Source organism: Topomyia yanbarensis, chromosome 3 (assembly GCF_030247195.1).
Source record: "Topomyia yanbarensis strain Yona2022 chromosome 3, ASM3024719v1, whole genome shotgun sequence".
NCBI classification, from domain to species: domain Eukaryota; kingdom Metazoa; phylum Arthropoda; class Insecta; order Diptera; family Culicidae; genus Topomyia; species Topomyia yanbarensis.
The window spans coordinates 3,117,596-3,141,371 of record NC_080672.1 but is presented as its reverse complement, the minus strand read 5'-3'; the positions used below and the strand labels follow the sequence as shown (position 1 = coordinate 3,141,371).

The 23,776-nt window shown below is 37.9% G+C and overlaps 2 protein-coding genes and 1 long non-coding RNA gene across 4 annotated transcripts in view; 2 read left to right on the top strand and 1 right to left on the bottom strand.

Annotated features, from left to right (window-relative positions):
• Positions 1-8,385: 8,385 nt before the first annotated feature.
• LOC131689081 (uncharacterized) lies at positions 8,386-9,109 on the bottom strand. Its single transcript, XR_009305346.1, has 3 exons — positions 9,003-9,109; positions 8,789-8,867; positions 8,386-8,719 (listed from the first exon to the last, which is right to left on the bottom strand). It is a non-coding gene; the product is annotated as an uncharacterized LOC131689081 (long non-coding RNA).
• A 278-nt stretch (positions 9,110-9,387) lies between these two features.
• On the top strand, positions 9,388-12,301 carry LOC131691062 (protein KRI1 homolog). 2 transcript variants are annotated; one of them, XM_058977222.1, is made up of 5 exons: positions 9,388-9,437; positions 9,494-9,780; positions 9,843-11,299; positions 11,354-11,526; positions 11,590-12,301. In XM_058977222.1, exons 2-5 carry the CDS (start codon positions 9,654-9,656, stop codon positions 12,248-12,250), a joined length of 2,418 nt encoding a protein of 805 aa, XP_058833205.1. In that variant the 5' UTR covers positions 9,388-9,437; positions 9,494-9,653; the 3' UTR covers positions 12,251-12,301. The 2 variants fall into 2 exon arrangements, with proteins under 2 accessions (XP_058833205.1, XP_058833204.1); XM_058977221.1 differs by having other exon boundaries at positions 9,395-9,780.
• A 540-nt stretch (positions 12,302-12,841) lies between these two features.
• The window catches only part of LOC131688970 (death-associated inhibitor of apoptosis 1), a 53,629-nt gene continuing 42,694 nt past the window's right edge, over positions 12,842-23,776 (top strand). Inside the window, exon 1 of the mRNA XM_058973661.1 lies at positions 12,842-13,037. The gene's annotated coding sequence lies outside the window, so the exon portion shown is untranslated. The remainder of the gene's footprint in view (positions 13,038-23,776) is intronic.

Below are 23,776 nucleotides of genomic sequence, written 5' to 3'. Positions count from 1 at the left end.
ATAAAATCGATATTAAAGTGGGATCAGTTCCCGGGATTACCCACAGAAAATTTGACAGTGGCGAACAGAGATGCCAGATTTGAAGGCATGTCTTCATTTTGAAGACATTTCAATATTAATTCGTCAAAAGGGCGAAAGAGTTTTTTGTAAACAAACTTGTTTCGCTCATTAGTCCGCTGCAGAGTGGAATTTCATGAAAAATATGCGTTAATGTAAACTTTTACCCTTCGTAGAAGTAATTTCAATTGTTTTTTGCTTTGTAAGTATAGTAAATTAAGAGGAACCATCAAAATAAAAGTTTGTTTACAGATCTTATTCGCACTTTTGCAAATTTAATATCGATTTGAAATGTTGTGAAGACGTGTTTATTTTGAAGACATTTCTTCGGATGTCTGACTGATTTCTGGAAGATTTCTGGCTCAAAATCAATAACCGATTCAGAATCCTAGTCCTTGAAGAAAAAGGAAGACATTTTTTATGAAATGTGAAGACATTTGAAAAATATACCTTGGTGGCAAAATTCCCCACCGAGTAGTCAGATGTTTTTATAAAATATCGGATAAGCTTTGAATAAAAAATCGGTATTTATAGGTAGGAACTTTATTTATACGAATTAGAGATTACATGCAAGTTGTCGTTGGCAAATTATAGTTATTATTTAATAATAGCTGAACTAAAAAGGACTGGTTGTTGCCCTTAAGACGCAATTCTAAATTTACTAAGGCAGATTTCCAATTTAATCTCTGAATGATTTAATTGGGAAAGATGGATAAACTTTTCTAAAAAATACACTGTAATAATACGTGCTCCATTTGCAATATATCGGCATAAAAACTAAAAAATCGGTATTTTTAAAGGTTTCATCGGTATATCGGTATAGAGCAGGGATGCCATTATGCCAGATTTATCTGGCACAGCCAGAGGTTTTGGCAGCTTTCAGACAAAAATACAAATCTATCATTCTGCCAGATTTTTATGTTTTAGATACTGCTACATACCCATTTCGAAAATTTGGGTTATAACGTCCCAAATTTTACAAAAATCGATTATTTCTATGAAAACTAAAATGTATGCCATTCTATGAAAACTAAAATGTATGCCATAGAAAACTAAATCGATGACTTAGAGGTCGCTATCAAGTGCCAGACATTTTTTTTAAGTACTGCCAGATTTTCTTGGCAAAATAGTGGCCCCTAGTATATCCGGCAACGTTGATTCCCACAAACTCTACACTGAGAAACAAAAAATGCAGAGTTAGCATACTTTCTATTCCCGTCCGTTGTATTCTCTTGTGCTTTTAATGCATTTTCTAGCACACACCCCTAGGGGCTGATCACTTGTGATGCGTTTTTAAAAATCAATGAAATTAAATGCATTTATTTCCATCAAAATAGAAATTCATAATGTATTTTACGTCGCGCGCAATGTATTGTGCGTTGCGTGTAAGACGTCAAAACCTTAACAAACAACTATCCCTTATAGTACTATATTCATAGTTAGGCGGAGACACTGAGCGGAGCCAATTGAACATGTCAAATCCCTGTCAAAAAATGCGGACGAACATGGTCAGGCGATTTAAAAAGTTTGACGTTTGACTCAACTCGCCTGTGCTAATTGCCTCTCGGAACAAATGCAATTTGCGAATGCGATTTAAATGCAATTTCAATACTTAGACAAATTTTCTGGCGGCTGAAATGGACTTGGTTGTTTTTCGCGTTTTTCAAACATGGCGGTTCGTGTTTGGTTTAAGCTTAAAATTGTTTTTTGAACAATTGGTGTGTTTTTACCTGCACTTTGTTTGTCTAGTGCACTTCATTTAGCCAACGAATGTGGGCAAATTGTGGAATCGTGTGTATGTATAGTGGAACAAGATCTCTGACCTAAAGTCTTAATGAACGTCAGATTGTGATAAGTTTTGAAGTGCAATATAAATTTCACCATTGATTTTTCCTATAATTTGGTGGTGATTACCTAGTATACTGGTAAGTATATGTGAGTAGATAATGAATCCGAAAATAAGCATTATTTTAAAGTAGAATACTTCTAACGTTTCAATATAGGGGCCCCGTTTCAAAATTTTCTGCCAGAATTTTACCCGATTTTTTAAACGTGAATATCTGCATTTGTACTGAATGAAAAAATAATATTATTACGCTATCTGATTGGAAATATGTACAACAATTTTGTATCCAATTCGGTAGTATGTACAATTACTAAAAATAGCGGAAATAATGGATTTTATGAAAGCAGTAATTATCTGATCCATGATTGGTTGGTACAATTCGCTCAAAAAGCAAGCGTTGCTGGGACTGCCTCTTTTTCATCGAAAGAACTGTGACGGGTATAAAAAGAGAGCACACAAGAGAATTCGTTAGTTTGTGTTCTGACGTTGTAAGCGTAGCAGCTGCTGCGTTTCATATCAGCACATTCTTCTATGGTAGGTAATAGATACCATGATTGCCGCCAGGCGCTGATGATTCTAATCATGAAATGACGTGACAATTTTTGTATTTCAATATCACACTATTGACAAGCAAAAATGAACAGATCTCGAAAACGTGAAAACTCCCATACATCAGTCAATCTATCCCCGGCAGAGCCGTCCATAGGGAGCAGGTTGGTAATTCAAACGAACACGAAAGTTATAAATAAATGTGCCGCGTGCCTGTTTGAATCAGTTGTTGCTCTTTTGCCAGACAAGTCACATCGTGCCTATAGCGTCTCGTACGACAGATTTGAGCACCCAACACACTACTCTTCTATGAATGACGTCATCATCGACTATTTAAAGAATATCATTCCTCGAGCGACTTCATTCTCCCCTCAAACATCGGGCCGTAAAGAACAGCAGTAGCAATCATGCATGTTGACAATGCGCTGCGATGAGTGCTACATTTGATCACTGCTACCGCTAGGGGTGATCCGTGTAACTAGCGCGCGGCTGGAAGAGTTGGCAAACCTCAGTTGAAGCTGACTGCATGTTATTATTGTTAAATTAAAAGCCCTTTTAAGGGCTATAACAATAACAAACAATAAAGAACAAATTGGAATTTTTTCAATCATTGATAGCGATAATCCAATTGCGCAGTTTAAATTCGTTATTTGTTGCTTGCGCGTATATTGACAATCTGAAATTTGCAACAATCTGTTATTTGTTTAAATTTATCCTTCCGAAACAATACAAAAATGTGCAGCTACTTAAAATACATTTCCAGGTTGATCCTGTGATTTATTAAAAATAGTCTTTCGGAAACATAATCCAAAATTCTGCAATGTTTCAGAAAATTGGAGGATGTGGCAACCCTGCCAGCTAGCGAAAGCCGTACCAAAAAGAATCCGCAAATATTTCTTCGTTATTCTGCATGAAGGCAGTCCTTCCATCATCAGTGCGAAAGTGATAAAAGCCGATGTCACGTTTCAAGTTATCAGTATTTCATATTAGATGCTGAAAAGAAAGGTTGTTTCTTTTCATTTCGAAATATTTATCTGATGTAAGTAACGTGCGGCTGGAAGAGATGGCAAACCTTTTTTTGAAGCTAATTGTTCTATTCTGCATGTTATTTTTGTTAAACCAAAAGCCCTTAGTTAGTTTAGTATTTTTCATTCCATAGCACGCGTGTTTGTGTATCCCACAAATAGTCCTTTTCAGGATTCCACCAATGGTCCTTTTCAGGACCCCACATACAAAACAGTTAATTTGAATGATTCCCTTAAAATCGTTCTTTTTAGGACCCCAAATATAAAACATTTCAGAGTTAATGTTAATTAAACCACCGAATATATAAAGATACATATGTTATACTTTCTTCGTTTACGAATCATTTGATTTAGGACCAGTTATTTTTCTATCGTGCTTGCAAACATTTGATTTGATAGCAGGTATTTAAAGATAGATGTAAGGTTTTGTTTGTGAGAATCATTAGTTTATGTTCCCATTTCACGGATTTGAATAAAACTTTTTTAGAACTTGAATTTATCACACTATAGGTTATTGATTTTAATTTAAAAATTCAACAATTATCTCTAGTGAAGAATAGCATGCCTGTGTGTAGTTCTGAAACAGTCGATGGCATTAACGGTTTTTAATTTGGCCACGGATAATATTGCTTGCTCATAAAACTGGCTGCATTTTTAATGTCATCGTGGTCGTGTCTTGCACACAACACTTATTTTTTTTCAGAGCTGAATAAATGGATTGGCGATGGGGTGGTTTGGTGCGAGAACCGCGCTCTCTTGTTCTTTAAATTATATGTGGCGTCAGGTGCTTGTACAGATAAATTCGCCCCGACGCGCATTCCAGTGTGCACCGTGGTGAATTTATCTGTGTGTTTGTTTCCTCCGGCAAGCCGTAATGCGTACTGGTTGTTTCGTTGTGTAAAGGAGATGGTGTTGGCTTATTGGATACTGATAATATGATTTTCTGTTCATGATTTGATACGAGTTACTTCGGAAAGTTTATTTACGAGTTTATAGAGCATTTTTGCACTACCAGGGGAAATTTAAAATACTTGGTCCTCGGAGCAAACTGAGAAAAAGTTTTACGTATCATCATGTTTTAAACTCAGCTAAATAACGGTCCGGAAAACAGATTATTTGTATCCACATTAAGCCCGGCTTATTTTGTGTGCGGCTAAATGACACAATGTGCTTTTTACTTATTTTGTTTGCGAATATCGCGGCTACACAAATGAAAAGCTCCATTATTGTGAAAACTTCACTCTAAGATACCTGCTTGGTTAAGGTTCGAGCATATTATTATTTATGAAAACATGGGGTAAAACGCGCCTCCTAAGGAAATATGATCATAGTTTAGCTATAGAATATTAATTGGGAGAATTTAATAAATATAATTCAACCAACATTTCCCCCTGTAATCGCAATCATAACGCTTTGAAAAATGTTCAAAATTTTAATGATTCACAACAACAACAACGGGACAGAAAGTTCGTTGGACTAACACGTAATTTTGTTTTCTGTTGAGATTTCACAAAAGTGTAGCTTTAAATCGTCTTAGGTTATGCAATTATTAAGTTTTCAAAACAATTGTTCTGTTTTAAATTAGAAAGATGGGTAGGTAATGTCTACGACAAACCGAAATGAAGTAGCATATGTTTTAAATTGTTAATACGAATGCTGCAATTTTTACTAATTTCTGAAAGGCGTTATTAAAATAAGTTATTTCGGTATTTCTAATGGAAATAGAGAAATAACGGTACAAGTATATACGGCTCTCTACTGTTGGCAATTGATTTGATTCACTCTCATTATATGCTCTTTGCAAGGTTACCATATGAGGATAAATATGTTGGAATATTTTAGGTTTCGATGTACGTGTACCGATATTTCGGTATTTCCATTAGAAATAACGAAATGGCTGGTTTTAATATAACCTATCAGAATATAGTCAAAATTGTAGCATTCGCATTAACATCCTAAAGTGTATTCTACTTCACTCCGGTTATGTCTCCGACATTACCCACCCATCTTTTTTAATTTTCATATTAGGAAATTAAGAGCGATTATATGGCGCGTTCCGTGGGCAATTTGTGGGCGATTTAAGGGCGGGTTGGGCGCCAAAAAAATGACGGCGGCAAATCGCCCAAATGTTGCATTTGAAATAGCCCCCTAATTGCCAGTAATTTGCTGGCAAATTGAAGGGCAATTAGCGTATCCGAGTTGGCAAATAGCCCCCCGTTAGCCAGCAACTTGCCCTTTTTGACTGGATTACGTCACGTCACGATGTTCTTTTCGAATGTATATGGAAAAGGTATTGTGATTATGGTGATGATTATTTTACTCTTTCCTTGTGTTATCGAGCGTAGAAAAACAAAAATAAGCATTTTTTTTCTGTATCACCAGGAGATATGCGCATAATATGAAACCACATCATATCTTCAAATTCGTTTTGCTATTCGTACATGCAAAGTTCTTACTAATGACGTCAACAATTAAACTAGAGCTTGAACATTTGCATGGGTCGCCAGTCCTGAAATAAGAGTTGCCAGTTTTCCGGCTTTTGTGTCCGCCTAACTATGAATTTAGTATCTATACTATCCCTACATTCAACAAAACGTCGAACAAAATGAATCAGCGTAGGACGTTTGTTAAACAAACTTTTCTGTGAGGGAGTGCAAAGTTGATGCAAAAATGGAAATTAAGTGCATTTTTCTAATTTCATGCAAATTTGTTGTACATTCCTAGAGTGATCTGCCCCTAGATACACCATAATTCTTGTTTACGACGAATGCGAGATTCGAACGAAAGTGGTTTCTATCCTCGTTCTCGAACCGCTTTCGAACGAATCTCGCGTTCGTCGTAAACAAGAATAAAGGACGATTCAGACGATACATCAGCTGCCGTCAACAGAACGTCACCGTTCTGTCAGGATAAGTTAAAATGTGCCGTACGTCAAAATGTTCCGTGTCGTTGACGTTGTGTGTGAATGCCTCCATTTAACTGCACATAACTAATCTTGACGTTCCGACGTGACGTGACGGAAGCCTGATGTAGCGTGGGAATTGTACTTAACCCTCAAAAAGGCAACCGGGTCTCAGAGGCCCGGCACGTTACAATTTTTTAGTTACAAAAAAATGTGTATGCAGTATAAGCTTGGGCATGGAAATTTTGATAAGTAGCTTTGAAATCTATAACAAAAATAAAGAATTGTGAAATTTTCATCTATGGAGTGATGCGCAGCTATGTTTGAATTTTTTACATGCACAAAAAGGCAAGCCGGGCCTGGCAGGCCCGGTGTGAATGCAATATTTACTAGGAATACCACGGGATTTATACATTAAGATTTATCTGAAAAAAAAAACATTTTGATGAGTTCATCTTTGTATTAGCAGGATTTTTTTTCATGTTTTGATTGATTTTATCTTTTTACCTTCTCTGATAAGAAAAAAATCTTGAAAGTTTGAGCGAATTCTATGCATTTCTTTTATAAGAAATGTAAAAATGGCATACGATAATGACGTGTGTCATATTTTTTTGGGTAAATTCTTTTATTTCACCCACTGTGGTCTACTTGACAATTATTTGGATACAACATAACCTAACTCTGTCGTTATTGTCTATTTTTGTTGCCTATTCTTTGTGTTATAGTTGTCGTAATTATTCAAACTGAAGGATCTAAAAGCAACAAAAAATTGAAATGGCTATAAGACGATATGCCCCATGTTTTCAATCGTCTCAAAGAATCTGAAATAATGGAAGAAATTCGAGCAAATTCAACAGCAGACGATTCCGAAACGAGGAAGAAGATGTGAATGATTTGCTTCCGACGATGAATCTGATGCAGATAAATGTGAATATGTACTCCTGTTATACATCAGAAGAAATTAATAGCAACCCAGAAACATTTATTGGTCGTGTTCAAACGAAATGTAGCTCAGAACCGATCGACAGTCGACGTGATCTTCCGAGTACTCACCGTTTGGAAAAAAAAATTGACCTTTTTACATCCATCGCCTTATACGCTGAAATCGGGATTTGCTGCGTGTTCGTACTCATCATACTGGAATTCCGGAACTGGAAGTCGGATCAATTAGAAATTCAACAGCAGCTAATGGGAATGCTGTACCTTTCATTTGAAACCAAGTTTGTAAAAATCGGTAAACAATTCGCTGAGAAATAGGTATGACATTATCTTAGGAACTTGGTAAGTTCCCTAGGTGCATCAAGAACCACCATAGCTGGCCAATGTGGTCGAAGTGCCTTCGGTGGGTCATTAATGATCTAGACATGCAAAGCCAAGTAATGTTGCAAATATTTTAATATATATTGCATCATTTGGACATCATGGTGGTATCAGTTTCTATGGAAATTTGCTGTATGATTGTACTCTTCAACACGTAACTCCAGAACCAAAAGTCGGATCAATAAAAAAATCAATAGCGACCGATGGGAAGGCTGCACCTTTCATTTGAGACTAAATTTGTACAAATCGGTCCAGCCATCTCAGAGAAAAATCGGTAAGATTGTTTGCCACATACATACATCCATACATACATCCACACACATACAGACATTTTACGATCGCGACGAACTGAGTCGAATGGTATAAGAGATTTGGCCCAGCGGGTCTCGGTTAAAAAGTCGAAATTTCGACCGATTGCATAACCTTTCTATATGAGAACGGCAAAAAGGAGCTTGAATTTAGACGGGCCTGAGAGGCCCGTCTTGCCCTTTAATGTTAGGATTTTAGCTTGCCTTCACAAGGGTTAAGGGTGATATACTTCTAGTGAGCATTCAATGAGTGTGAAATCTGCTATGAAACAAATTTCTATGCGGTAAACTTATAATTTTGATGTACGCCACATGAATTTCAATAGTTTTCACATGATATTGTCGCGCTTATAATAAAATCTCACATTGTGCGCGTCTGCAAGGCTGTTTCCTTATAAAAGTATAGGAATCTAGACAGAAATCCTGTTCTAAAACTACTTAACAAAATAAAACCGCCAACTGGATATATTTTTGATGGCTGGATCTTTTGGTTGCTCTAAAAATGCCGAACTGGCGCAACATCCTCAGTAGTCTTGTTGTTTTCGGAGCATTGCCGAAATGTTCCGTTTCCGCCACGGACTCCGATGCAGGGCGATAATTTGCAGGTTCCACTACTGTTCGGGAGCGTAGGTTGCAATCGGACGAATTTAAACAGAAGTTCTTTCAGCAGCTATTTAAACACGGTGAATTGTTTCTTATCAATCAGCTAAAGCTACAAATATAAATTTATTCATCGTTGTATATTAGGTTGTATTAATTCCAAAATAGTTTCATGACTTACAATTTATCTGTCCTTGGTTATGATAAATCCTATTGCCTGCTCCTCGAACTCCAAAAAAATGTTTTCGGCTTTGCCGGATCTTTAGGTTCAGATATAGAATACAAAAGTTGAGATATAGTTAATAAACTGTATGCTAAGTTCAGCTCTTTCACTTTCAGTTTGTTGCTTCTTCCTCCTATTCTTATTATTATCATCTGATCTTACTGTCACCTACCGTATAGACACTCGCACACATGATCATCCCTTAAACCGCCATCGCCAGCGTAAGAGGTTGAAATTATTTCGTCGCAACAACTACGATCCTTAGTTTGCAGGTTAACTCGCTTGAAATAATGCTTAAGGATTTTTCACCCATTATCAAGATCAATATACATTACCTCATCGATTAGTTGTGAAATATATAAAAAGTACTCATTGTTAGAAACAAAAAGATACCCATTTTTTGACAGCTCGAATAACTTCCGAAAATGGGCAATTTGAATACATAAAATGGGTAAAGTTTTTTACCGTGCAGAGATAGAAAATTCCCGGGAACTGTTACCTCTACTGTGACGTTCCTTGTGAGCTCTTGATGAGTTACTCCTATTTTGACAGAATATGCATTTTTGTCAACATTCGGCGTGTTCGAACTGAAAATAATGTGCTCCAAGTAATCTTCTATAATAATTATTTAGACTATTGTAATTGTAATTGTAAATTTATTAGCTTACGATACCCTGTTGGTTACATTTGTATACCTTATGTCAGGTCAAGGAAGAAACTGTTAATTTAATAACATTGGGATACTACAGAGTTACTGCTGCTTATTTCTAAAAGTGAAGATAAAGGTACTAAGGTAGACAAAATTGGTGCAAACTGATTAGGAATGGGAAAAATCCCACTCTTCCACGAGTCCGACCAGGAGGATGAAAAGGAATCAATTGAATTTACTACAAACAAAGGCTATGCTAAACACTACGATGAATTTCGAAAGAAGGAAATTCTTGGACAACGTAAGTATTGTGATTAAGAAGTTCTTTCAGTTCCTAAAAGCAATCGTTTTTTCTGAATTCAGTGAAAAATCTGGAATCAGACGCAGAATCGTCATCCAGTGACGATGAAACAACGGACGAGGAAGTTGTCGACCCAGATTTCGACAAGGAGTTCTTCCGGACATTAGCCTATCTGAAACGGCGGGACCCGGCCAAGTACGATGAGAAACCAAACTTTTTCGAAAACGTAAAACCTGTCGAAGAAGTTGCGTTGGAAAAGCGTAAGAAAAAAGAAAAAGCTATGACTCTGAAGGATTACGAACGGAAGGTCATAGTGGAGAAGGGTGGTATTTACGAGGACGAAGAAGATGGACCTCGACGGGAGGAACGCGCGGAGTCACCGTCGCTGGTGAAGCAACAGGAACAGTTGAAGGATGAAATCAAGCGCGCACTTAATCAGATTGATACGGACGATGAAGCGGATGATGAGAAAGGGGGACTTTTGAAAAAACGAAGCAGAAGTAAAGATGACACTGACAAAGAACAGGCGGACTATTTGAAGTGGCTAGCTGATAGGAAAGCAAAAGAAGCCCCATCGGACGATATTAAACCATTGAAACCGCTAAAGGATTTCTGGAGTAGCAAGGTTCTATCGAAAGAGGATGCTTTTTTGAGAGACTACATTTTGAACAAGCGCTTTGTTGATAGTTCCGGAGATGTTCCAACGTACGAAGATATTGTAGCAACATCAGAAGACGAAGAAGAATTGGAGAAGCAGGAGGAATATGAGAGGCAATACAATTTTCGTTTCGAGGAACCGGATTCGGAGTTTATTAAAAGGTACCCGAGAAATGTGGAGGAATCGGTTCGAATTGATCGAAACAAGCGGAAAGAGCAGCGTAAAGCTTTGAAAGAAAGGAAGCAGCAAGAAAAGGAACAGAAAAGGCGTGAATTGGAAGAAATCAAAGCAGTTAAACTGCAAGAAATTAAGGATAAAATTCAAAAATTGAAGGAGATTGCTGCAACGGAGAAGATGACGATTAACGAGGAGGAATTGGAATCGGATTTTGACCCAGAGGAGCACGATCGACGAATGCGTAAAATGTTTGACGATGAGTATTATGATGTTGATGAGGGCGATCAGAAGCCGGAGTTTCTTGACCTAGACGAGGAGTTGGGTATAGAAAACTACGACAGGGAAAAGATTGATGCGGAAGAGCAGGAAGACGGACCATATTGTGAGGATGAGGATTTTAACATGGATGCCGATTACGATGAAAACCAGAAAAGCAAAAAAGAACTACAAAACGAATTGCTCAAAGCAACGGGTAGCAAGAAAAAGAAAGGGAAGAGAATTTCTAAATTTGTTGAAGTACTCAGAAAAGACAAACCTATTTTCGATCCGGAAGATGAGAAAACCTATGGAGAGTACATTGATGAGTACTACAAACTGGATTATGAGGATATTATTGGTGATACGCCATGTCGTTTCCGATACGTCGAAACCGTACCGAATGATTTTGGGTTGACGATCGAAGAGGTAAGATCGGTTGATGTTTATAGATAGTGTAAATTAATAACGTTCTATTCATAGATTTTGACGGCCAACACCCGTGAGCTGAATCGTTGGGCCAGTGTAAAGAAAACTGTTCAAATTAGACCAAAATATGCAGAACTCAACGAAGCTAACGTTTACAAGAGGAAGGGCCAGAACGAAGAATTGAAGAAGAAAATTTTGCCTAGCCTTTACGCGCAACAAGACGACAGGTACTTGAAAAATGGCCAATAAGTTTGCTTAGAATAATTGCATGCATTTTAATTTTATTTTAGTGAACCAGAAGAAGATAATGAAATTACAGAAAAGAAGCAAAATAAAGTAACTGTATTCGACGATGGTGAACCAGTATGCGATGAAACTTTGGTGGCTCAAGCTGAAAATAAAAAGAAAAGAAAGAAGAAAAAGAAGCAATCGGTTGCTGATGTTGCAAGTGCTGAACCGACAAGCAACAAAAAAGAATCTAGCACGGTAAACGACAAACAGCAACATTACCTTGAGAAAAAGTCGAAAAAGAAACCCAAACAACATGATGCAAACGAAGGAGATGCCGTTGACGATGATCATACTGGTACTAATCCAAGCGAAGTCATTAGAACCGATAAGAAACCCAAAGATCTCAGTAAAAGAAAACGGCCGGACGACGACAAGGAAGAGGTCCTTGCGCCGGCATTCAAGAAGCAGAAGAGGTTTGGAAAGGAACAGCACAAAAATGACAGAAAAACAAAAACCTCAAATGTCAGTGAAAGTAGATTACGTGCATTTGGTATCAATCCGAAGAAGTTTCACAATAAGCTTAAATATGGCGGCAAGGAAAAACACGGAGAGGGACAGAATAGCCAGGTTAATGGGGAGAAGAGCACCGGAAAGCCTAAGCAATGGAGAAATCAAAATGGGAATTTCAAGAAGAAAAATTGGAAGCAAAAACGGTCTTAGTATGTTGATTACTTTTGTTAAAACGTATAATAAAGTCTATTTGCTATACTACTGTGTATTATAAAATTTCAGATAGTGAAATTTAATCAATTTTGTTGCGACAGTGTCACGTTGTCGAAACAATGCTGGTTTCTTGTTTTGATCTACTCATACTGAAATTGTATAATTTTTGCCTACGTCTTATCGAGGCTGAAATCCATTTTAATGAAAGAGACTTGAATAGTTCTACAAAGAAAATTAGTTTTGAGAAACAGTTCATTGTTCTCTATATTTTTGGTAAAGTGCTCTCAAGCTCGTTGATATTCTTTATCTTAAGTATAAAGATGGTAAAACTTGACAATGTAAGAACTCACATGACATGTTAGTAATAGTACTATTAATAGTATTAATAGTGTTAGTTTTTTTTTTCTAGATTTTCAAAAAAGAAAAACATTTTGTTTTCCTAAGCGAAATCAACTTTTTTTAATTAATACTTTTTCTTACTCGGGACCTAACCACTCACTCGGCTCTCACGCGAATCGCACTCAAACGAAGCTTTCCCGCCACAAGAGCTTTTGCAGCGTAGTTGCCTTCGTGTTATACTCGCGGATCAGTTCGTTCACATTCGAGAATTGTTCGCGCTCCGTGTGTGATCGATCGTTGTCTTTTTCGCGTGTGGTGTCAAGTTTTTCGCGAAATTTGTGCCTAAATTGAACCAATTTTCCAACCCTCGGTAGCGGAAAATGGATTCGACAAGTTTGATGCATCGTCTGCATTAGGAATCAGCCCAAAGGGGAACTTGCTAAAGGTGAGTTTTTGTTGATTCGTTTTTGCTAGTGGTGGGGGAATCGAGAAAAAAGACATCCGTCTGGGATGCCACACGAGTTTGATCAGCCATGTTTAAAAAGCAAATGCAGGAAATCGTTCACTGGCGAGCTTTTGCTTGTGCGCTAGTGTGAGTGACATTGTTTTTTCTTCGCTGATGTCACGTCGGGAAGTGCAGCCAGGAAGAGTGTTTCGCTGTTTTTCTGACAACGCCCCGTGATTTTTAATTGAGTTATACAAGATGACGACTCGAATTAACTCATAATGAATGAAGTTCATGTTTGACAACTTTTGGTGGTTTGTTTACTTTATCAATTGCGTGAGTTCGAGTGCAATGGGTGCTCATCTGTTACATTCCAACTCACGTAACTCCCATGTAAACAAACCACCGAGAATTGTCAAAAGAAATTCATCCGCCGCCTCATTTTTTGGGGTTATGTCGGTTGGTGTAAAACCTAATGGGTTCCAATTTGTTTTAAACGTGGGTTTTAACCTACTGGTGATGCGCCCATCCCAATAAATTTATTCTTGTACACTTTCCCAAGGTCAAGGAACACCCAGGGCAGATTTCTTCTTCACTCATGCCTAACTTTTTAACCTGGTTTGAAATTTGAGCGCGCCTGAATAAATCAGTTCTGAATTTAACGGAGAATGTAAACAAATATCATCGCTAGAGTAGAGGGGGTCAAGTATGTCAGTTTTCTTTGGCGAGCTCGTTCGATGGTATTTTTGCACTGATTATGACAAACCCGTTGGAAAAGTTATACATCTGGCAACGTACTGCACTAATGAGAAAAGTCTCACGAGGCGAGCGTTGAAGTTGTCTGAAAATTAACGGCTTTTTCAAAGGTAGGGTAGGACGGGACAACATGACATAAGGTATAAAACGAGCACTCCTCTATTGCATGTAAAATGATGTTTTGTCTCAATATGAGTAAACATATTTTTGAACAAAAGGAATGACCTTATAATTCCTATGAAATAAGACAATATACCTTCAAAATATTTATAAAACTGATGGATAACAAATAGAGATTACATACGGGTAGAATAAGTACAACAGCCTACGCGAGCATTCAAATGACCACATGGATGTGCAAACGAATTTATAAACGCATAGTTACATTTACGCTAGCACATGCGACAAACATTAAACACACCACCTTAAAAACGCTCGCGCTGTTCGCGATAAAACAGATCTGTTCAGAAACACGAACATGCAATCGTAATCGTTAGCTCTCGGTTTCAGTGCGTAGGCCCAGTCCTTTAGTTGAACCATTCTAACAAAAAACAAACACTCGACAACAAGTTTCAAGATATAGCCGGGATCTAGCGATCTTCCAGCATTTGAACCGCCATCTCAAAATTGAACATCAGAACCGAGGTCTGTGCGAACATTCAAAAATCCCACCTAAATATGCGTATAGACTAACAGGCTTTTTGAACGAATTAATACAAGCGAAGTTCCATACACGTTGTTAAACATATTAACATACAAACGCTCGAGCTTTTCGCAAACAAACCTTTTAATACTCTATGAACATCAAATTTGGTCGAATTCATTAGGCTTCACTGTATTGCACGCTGCTTTAGCATATTGCACAAGTTTCCAGGGAGGGATTTCCAGACGAAATTAATTGTAGTTCGATTGAAACAATCAATTTAAAACACCCAGACAGCGTTTATCAAAACATCTGTTTGTTTTTTGATAAAAAAAAAAGTACTGACTGATTGGGACAGAAATGACGCATTTGCGTATATGATAAGCATTTTTGATGTCATCTTTTTTGGCGATATGAAAGGTTGCGGATGTTTCAGTACATTGAATCCGTTTCACGTGATAAAGACGCACACAAAAATACTATGAAGACATGTCATTACGCTCTCTTGGATCGGTAGTATCTCAGCTATAAATCAGATTTCAATTTTTTTTCCCCTAAAAAAGAAGCTTTATTTTTAAGTTGTTATATTAGGAATAGAGTCTACTCAAAGTTTTTCTCTCTTGGTTCAGGCAATGGTTAAGGCATTGGTCTTATGAGCCACTTGTAGCATGTTCGAGCCCCGGCCAGGATTGTAGCACAATTCACGCAATGTACTCCAGGAATCGATGTGTCTAAACGTAGACATTGAAACATTATTTTACAAATATTTTCAAGTTCAATGCGGTGACCCATACATTTTAATTGTTGGCTATCAACCAAAGCTTTGAATACAATATCCTGGAAATACTTATATTTTGTAATCTAACTTTTAACTGAAAAAGATTATCTATACATTTTCATACATTTTTCAATTTATGAACGAATATATGAACACAAAACAAATCACCGAGAATTCCTTTCATCAGTAAGTAATATACATTCTAAAGTATTGGGCAATACAACTTAATAGTTGTTAAAGGTACGCAAAACCTATAACTATAAATTAAATTATTTTAATCGTCATTCTAAAATATGAAAATAGAGTATAGTGTCGGACAAAACCTTGCGGTATTTACTTTTTTCCTCATTAAACTTAAAGTCATGATTAAGCTAATGTTGTCGCTACAAGGTGTTGAAGCAGTCCACTTTCTACTTCTGGCCAAGTCAGACGTACAATCGACCTCTCGATCTAGTGTGCATTGTCTCGAGAACAAAGGAAACTTTTAATTTATTCTTGCCATCATGAGTAAAGTTGACGAAAATTCTCTGCTCCGACCCAACACAGCGGTCGTCTACTTTAAATTCTGTTCAATAAGATTGAGTTTTCGTGAAGTGGAATACCTGCTGAAGGTGAAGATGCAGCTTAAGCTAAAGGAGGTTATGTATCTACAGTATCGTCATCTTCGCAATGTAGTACTCATATCATTCAACACGTTAGCCCAAGCCGAACGTTTCGTTCTGCAGAACAACTTGAAGCACGCGGCTGAAAGTGATAAAGTTGGAATTAAGATTCCCGTGCCTATAGAAAAGGATATAAATGTAAAACCACATGTCCTATCACCACGTACCCCTCCTGATCTAATCGCAAAATACATGTCGCAATACGGAGAAGTAGAATCCGTTACACGTGATAGGTGGAGAAACTTCTTCCCGGGTACACCTAACGGTGTTCTTGTGGTGAGGATGCGGATCGAAAGACCTATCCCCACCCACTTGACTATAAAACTCAAAACCCGCGAAGCTACTAATGACCCTCCGGAAGTCGCGCAAATGGCTCACTGAACGAGCAGCCGCAGCTGCTCTAAGATGATATCGCTAGATTTTCAGAGCAGCGTGCACTCAGTGCACTAGCGCGACTTGCGGAAGGTTAATCAAACTACGTTATGCACCCATGAGGGGCAAACTCCTACGTGCAAGTCTTGTAATCAGAAAACAAACTATGTCATCAACGAATAGTTATGAGATGCGTTTCAGATGGAACGGTTTACTATGCCTAGTTCCCAAATGGGAAAAATTTGGAAAACATTTTTTTTTGTGCATAAGGACACAAGATCTTACATAAAGTATGGTGTTTTAGTGTTTCAGATTCTCCTCGTCAGTAACTAACATCAACTTAATGCTGGCTTACTATTGACACAACACGTAGTACCAGCCAGTTGTTTAGCGCTCACACATGACGTTTGACTTTTTGGATTTTAGTGTTTAACAAGAACCAATTTGGTGCTGGCTTAAACTTATCTATTTAGCATTAAGTTTGTGTTAAATACTGATGAGGAGAATCCGAAACACAAAAATACATATTTCGTGGTCTACTAGTTTTCTACTGATAACCATGCCGCTGCAAGAATTTCATTGTAACGAGCGGTATACCAAGGTACATCGTCTTGTGATAAATAGAAGTTTGTGAGACCTTTTTCACGCAAGCGCGGACACACATAATGTGCCAACATCCAACGATAGCGAGCAACGTCGACGGTTCATCCAACGTTGAATAAAAACGTTCCAATGATGGTTTTGGAGCAACAGGGTTTCATGAATATCGTTTGGGTTCTGTGTTTCCCGACAGTCGTTTATTGACTTCATCAGAACGACTAGAATGATATTAAATTATCAACGGCATTTTGTCTCATAAATCAGGCTCGGCAATGCGCATTTTTGTAAAGGAATTTCCATATGGAAAAAGACGTCTAGCTATGACGTCTTTTTCCATATGGAAATTCTGTACTGTACTGAAAGATATTTCAGAATCGTCGAAGGCGGATGGCAAATGGTAGAATTATTCATTGTCGAAATTCCGACGGTCATACATATCATTTTGGGATTTTAACAATTTCAAATTAAACTACAAACTTCTAGATGTTTTTTTGAGCATGGCTAGTAAGATACTTGGAGTTTTACTAATTTTATATTAATTAGAAATCTTAAAATATAGTCAATTTCTCAAATTGGTCAAAATACTTCAAAATGAAAATGTTGTCACTGTTCGAAATCCGTGTTTAGTAACTTTCTAAGTATTAAAAAATATGCAGAACCGGAACATTTTGAGAGATATCCGGAGCACGTTTTCCCGGGAAGTGGAAAAATTTTACTATGGCTATCGACAATAAATGCTAGACCTGTATAGAGATGCTGCATTCTCTACATGGCACCAATATAAGCCATTTGGTTTATTTTATCCATCTTTTTATTGTGCCATCTACCGTAAGGATATCACATGACCCCTTATATTTTTCTTTTGTTTATCAACGTCATCTGCGAAATATTCGTTCTGGCGAATCTCTTTGCAGGTGTTCAGAATATTTCCAACAAAGCGTTACTGTCAGTAACAAATCACATCTTTGTGCCGCATTTCGATTGCACATTTAAATACAAAAAACCAACAGTCATCATTTGAATCGTCTGTGCATGAGGGCCGTAAAGGAAGTTTGCGGTGTACCGGTTCGCTGAGCCTCTTTTACATTTTGTGCACTGCTTTTTTGTTTCTCTCATGTGTCTGTGCCGTGCTCACATGACTGATATTTCGTCTAGTCCATGCGAAACCAGGGCATCAGCGCCCGGTACCAGCAGATAAATTTGTACACACGATACGGGAGCTGTGTTCAGGATGGTATTTATATAAATTTTCCTTTTTGTTGCTAATTTTAGGAACGCGTTTTTGCCTTCGCTTGCAGTCGTCTGCAATGTACTTCGTGCCGACGTACGTACGTCTCTCCAAAATATGCCGCCTCCCGGAGCTAATTCTAAATGGAAACCGCCGCCAGACGGTGCAATCAAACAACAAAAAACAGAAACATACCCACTTAGAGGCTCTGTTGGTTTTCCAACGCAACGCTGCTCCTCTCGCGTCTTGGTCATAAGGAATAGACTGTTTACATGGTGCATTCCTCGGCAGCTCCGATGCATCTTTTCGAAATGTTTGTTTTGCGTTGCTACAAGCTCTTCATTTGCCTCAAATGAATATTGTCTACTAGTCGCTCCTACGAGACTAGCGTCTTGTACTAGTTATGTTTTTGTGGTAAAGTTCAAAATGGTCTTAATTATTCAGTATTTAATTAGCAGCATTTAATGTATCTGAGATCCAAAAACGTTTCCATGCAATGATTGATTTATTCACCGAAACATTCCACACTTGGTACGATTCGGTGTTTGTGTGTCATATTCCGTTCGCGGAAAGCGTGAATGTGATCATCCATCGACTAACTGCGTAGTTATCTCTTAACAGCTTGGGTTTCATTATTTTTTTCTTTTTGCCTTACCCAGTTCGAATGCTGTCACCGAAACCATGTTCACTTAAACCGAATCGACTTTGTTGTTGTCTTGGTTTACTGTTGTAGTAAACCGCATGAGTTAGTAATAAATAATTCAATGCAGTAAACAAATTCTGAACCATCAGTCTAAAGTATTTGTCAGTGGGCTTATCAAGTTGTGTCGGCTTTTTGTGTGTTCTATAAAACATTCTGGAATTGTTGCCCCTCTTTGATACCCCCGCAACAAAAGCGTTTAAAGTCACTTCAATTACATTCATACTCCCCCGAAACTAGACAACAATCGTAACATTCATTTGGTAGTGGAAGACGATCAGCTATTTTGTACACTGTTGCTTGTTTGAGAACGATTTGTAATCGTAGTTCACCATGGCGAAACGAGCAAAGGAATATCCATTACCCCTTTGCGCGTTATTTATTTTGACAGTTCAGTGAAGTGTTTCATTGATACTACAAAGTTACAGAATAAACAAAGTTTGGCTGTTGATCTTGTTCGTAATATTCGCCGTATACCGCAATAGAGCAGAACTGAGTCACAAGGTAAGTCTATTTAAACGCATGTTTCGAGAAAAGAATTGCATTCGCAACTACATTTCGGAGTAGGAACTAGAACTGTCATACCTTTCAACAAGAGTCCTCCTCCTACGCAAGCGAGTTGAAAGATAGCATGCATCCCTCTCAACACTGTCACCCCTCTCCCATCATTCCCATGACCAGCCCATCTCAGCAGCGGCAAGAAAATTTATGCTCCTTCGAACTCTTGTGCCTATTCTACGCCCCAGCGCCTACAAATATGCGCCATTCAATTCAATTTAATTCTTTATGTCTGCGTCCCGCGCACGACATCATGTTTTCCGCTTCGTCTCGGTGTTTTTCGAACACACAATTCAATGATTAGCATCACACGTTCGCCTTGTGCGCCTCCGCAGGCTCCAAGAGCCCAACCAGCCAACCAACCAACCAACATCAGCAAGCCCTTTTGTGGTCTTGCAAAGCCTTTTGAGACAGCCTTCAGACCTACAATAACTTCAACGTCGCCGTCATCGTGCGGTCGAAACCTTCTCACGGTTGGACGGCTTCTTGGATCTCCCAGCAAGAACGAACGAACGAACGAGGTGGTGGTGTAGCCTCCATTCGTTGATTATTTTTCAGTCAGCGCTCTGCGGAACGTTTTCCTTGGGGAAGTATTGTAATCACGACTAAATTAATATTCATGCAACGCCAGCAAAGGTGTTAATTGGCTTGTTCTAGTCGGATTTCGTGTGTGATAGGCTACAATTGGAACCTGGCACCTAGAGGATTTATAGTGCTTTTGGGGGTTTTTCCACTTTACCTCCTCCCGCCTCAGAATCCATCCAGCATTCATCCGATCACTTGGCCTGGCCTGGGAGATGTAGAGACACCGGGTGCGCTCGTTCATAATAATGTTTATCGTTTTATTTCTTCGCCTTCCAGCGCATGGTCGGTCTCATGTTGCATTCGATTGGATCTTTTGCGCCGAGTGATTCCGTGGCTGACTTTTTCTGGAGTTCGCCGCGCACAACTCCGCTGCTGCTGTTATTCTTATTTTGACTTTTAGTGCATTCCAGCGCGTTTTTTTTTGTGATCACTATCTCGCTCTTGCTCTTGCTTCTGGGTATCTTCTGGTTTGCTTGCATAAGTACAATGGCATCTTTCGAGGGTCTCTTTCCCTCTTGAGAAGTTCACCAGAGGGTCGTTCGTCCGTGCCTACTACGGGCCGCTGTTGTGGCGAAGGGGGTCCAAAGCGAACCAGCAAAAACACAGAGAATCACCGCCGTTATGTTTTTGTTTTCTCCTCTCAGTGCTTCTGCCTCTTCTTCTACGTCTTCTGGTATGGTCTCTTTACGATCACTTGGAGGTTTTCCAAGAGAGCTAGCGAAGTGGCTTTGGGCTATGTTGTGTACAGCGATGGGGTAAACGGTGAAATTTGGGACAGTCGAGTCTTGCGAATTTGCTCAAGTTTCTGACGTAAGGCAGGGCAAATTAAATGGGTAAAGCTGCGTTAAAAGTAGTGAACGACACCCGGTGAATCATTTGTGCATTTGTCTCGTGAATCAAGGTAATTACATAACCCATTTGTGCTTATTTATCATTAGATTTGAAGCAAAATATTCGATGTCGCTCTAGATAGGATCGAACAGTTTCCCCGGAAATTTTATTGATATTGGAATCTGTCAAAATACATAGGACTATGAAATTATATTAGGGTGGCACAATTCTGTATAAAACAAATCAAACATGACAGTCATTGAGTTAAATCTGTGGAAGCATGAAAAATGAAAATCTATCATCTGGTGCTTCTCTTTTCAACCATTATTTTTTTTTTCGAAACAGACAAAGCTTCTCAACATCTTCATAGCCGTGTTGTTTTTGAAAAAACAACATATTTGAGCATTGATATCTTCTGATTTATGAAAGATTTGCTCACAAAAACAAGTAAGGCTAATAACTGGGAATATTACCTTTTGTTTTGAGCACTAAAAGTTAGGAATATTATCAGCAGAATTGAGGTTATTCCAATTAGTCTGATTAGATTCTGCTGGAGAAGTGCTAGCACGGACAGTTTCATCTAAAGGTGAAAGATGACACTTTAGTATACCTTTGTCTTGTAATATTTTTGAAAATTGATAAAACCAAATAATTCAGACTGTCTTCGACTACCTTTTCCATGGAATTGGACTACTCTTGATATTTTAGGATAATTGCATTGGGCATCGGAATGTAAAATATAGCAGCTACTAGGACTGCGCGAGAAGCATCTACTTTAATCAAAACAAGTTTTTAGTGTTTCCTGATTTCAACAGAGTTATGAAAAAAAAAAATGTTTCGGAACTCTGCATGCGTTGGAAAAAAGTTAGACATGAAAGGGTTTAATAACGTTTGATATGATGCGAATAACACAACGATCATTCAAGCTATTTTTGTTAACTGAAACCTAGAGTGACAAGAAAAAATATGACCCCTGTTGAATCACACCTGAGCTGATTCCTAGTCCCGCCAGGCAACGATACCAACATTCCAGTTTAAACGGGATTCTTCGTTTTTTACACAACAGACAAATTCGAAAACTTCTCAGTTTTTTTTAAATATTACCCAGTTTTATCTAATTTTTTGACAGAAATATTTCTATGTGCTACACAATAGTAAGATTACCGATTATCCAGGAACTCCGAACAAAATTTCAATGTTAGCAAGGTTATAGTAAGAATTTGGTCATTGGAGTTAACAGTATTTTTGTCTAGGTTCGGGTATCTGGGAGCAACCTAACTACTCTCATATTTAGCTCTTTACGAAAACGAGGTTTTTGATAAGAGAAACGCATTCCCCAAACCTGTCATATTTCATCGAAACCCCTGTGTCTTGGTTAAGTTTTGGGAGTTTAGTTTTGCTAGGAACTATGCCTGATTTGTTTCACTGCAAACAACTCCAGCTTGAAGCGTGTCGTCGAGTATGAGCGTGTAAAAATCTTAATAGAGATGCGTCAATACAATTTATCGTCATATAATACCGAAATTGCTATTACAAAATTCATGTCACAATACAAAGAATTGGATTTTGCAAAGACGATAGCCAGTCTAGCCTGTGCTATTCCTTCCTTCGTGTCCATTGTATCACGCACACTAAATGCTCAAGCAACACAATTTACTTGCGAGAGTCCGTCACATGCCAGTACTGCCTCTACGGAAAACTCCGTGGGAGTAGCTAATGTCCCGATTTTGTCAATTTCCCAATTTCTCAGCCTAAAATTCACCAAGGGGTTGATAAAAACGGGTCTTCCCTGTAACTATTTTAACCATCGACCAAAACTAAAGTTTTGTAGTGCATGGTATGGTTATTTTTCCAGGAGAAGAAAACAAATCAAGGCCATGTTATAGTGAGTCAGGTTCTAGCATTTGCTGTTTATGCATGTTTTGTGAGCTACATGTTTGTTTTGATTGTTGACTTTCATTTTCATAGGCACATATTGTTGTCTGAGCGTTAGGGCATTGCAATTTTTTTTTTAATTCTCGAAGGCCCCCCTCCCCTCTCATATTGTGACAAATGTCAAAGTAAGCTCAGATGCCAAATTTCACATCATTTGGACAATTCTAGACTCCCGCCCACATTGCTTGAAATTTTTGAAATTGGTACTATGGGAAAATATGGAGGAAAAATAGATTAAATGCTATAAGTTTTGAAGTAGCAATCAGAAAATTACAATTTATACCTCTTTTAAAAGAAAATATCCTTAGTATTTGAATAGAGGCATTCCTTTTTCCAGAAAAATACGAGAAAGTGGGGTTCTGGGTCATTTTGACCCCAAAATCCCCCATTTTTAAATTTTTCTCTGATTCGTGGTGCAAACCATACATATTTAGCAGTTTTTCTAATGTGAAAAAATCTCAGAAATCGAACGGAACCTTTTTGACCTTGGTCCGAATTCGAGAAGTTGGGATTATAGGGCCTTTTGTCATGTACATTAAATTTTGTCATTTTCTCGTGCATATATCTCTATTATTCTTCAATCAATTTTCATAAAATGTAACTTGTTGAACGTGGAAAATTCTTAGGAATACAATAATAATAGATTCGTAAGCGTTAAAATTCAGAAACATCAAATTTTTTGACATTAACTCTACAAATCACAATCACATTTTTTTTCATTAAATGTTCTAATACCTCATCTTCCCCTATTTTTCCAAGAATGAAACTTTTCTTATGTGATCCCCAAGTGTATTTTTCACTGTGAGTAGTAAATTGAATAAGAATTTTGTTGTTAAATGGAGTTAATATGTGCGATTTTATGATAAAAATGTGAAATCGAGACTATATGTCAGGTAATTTGATGTATCTGAATTTTTCCGGCAATTTTCATTTTGCTCCAAAGGATTTTCCACGTTCAACAAGGTACAATTTGTTAAAATTGAGTGGAAAATAATACAGATATATGCACGATAAAATGAGAAGTTGTGACATGTTGTGACATATGGGGAAGGGGGAGTAAACTAGATCGTTACGTAACATGTTTTTACAGA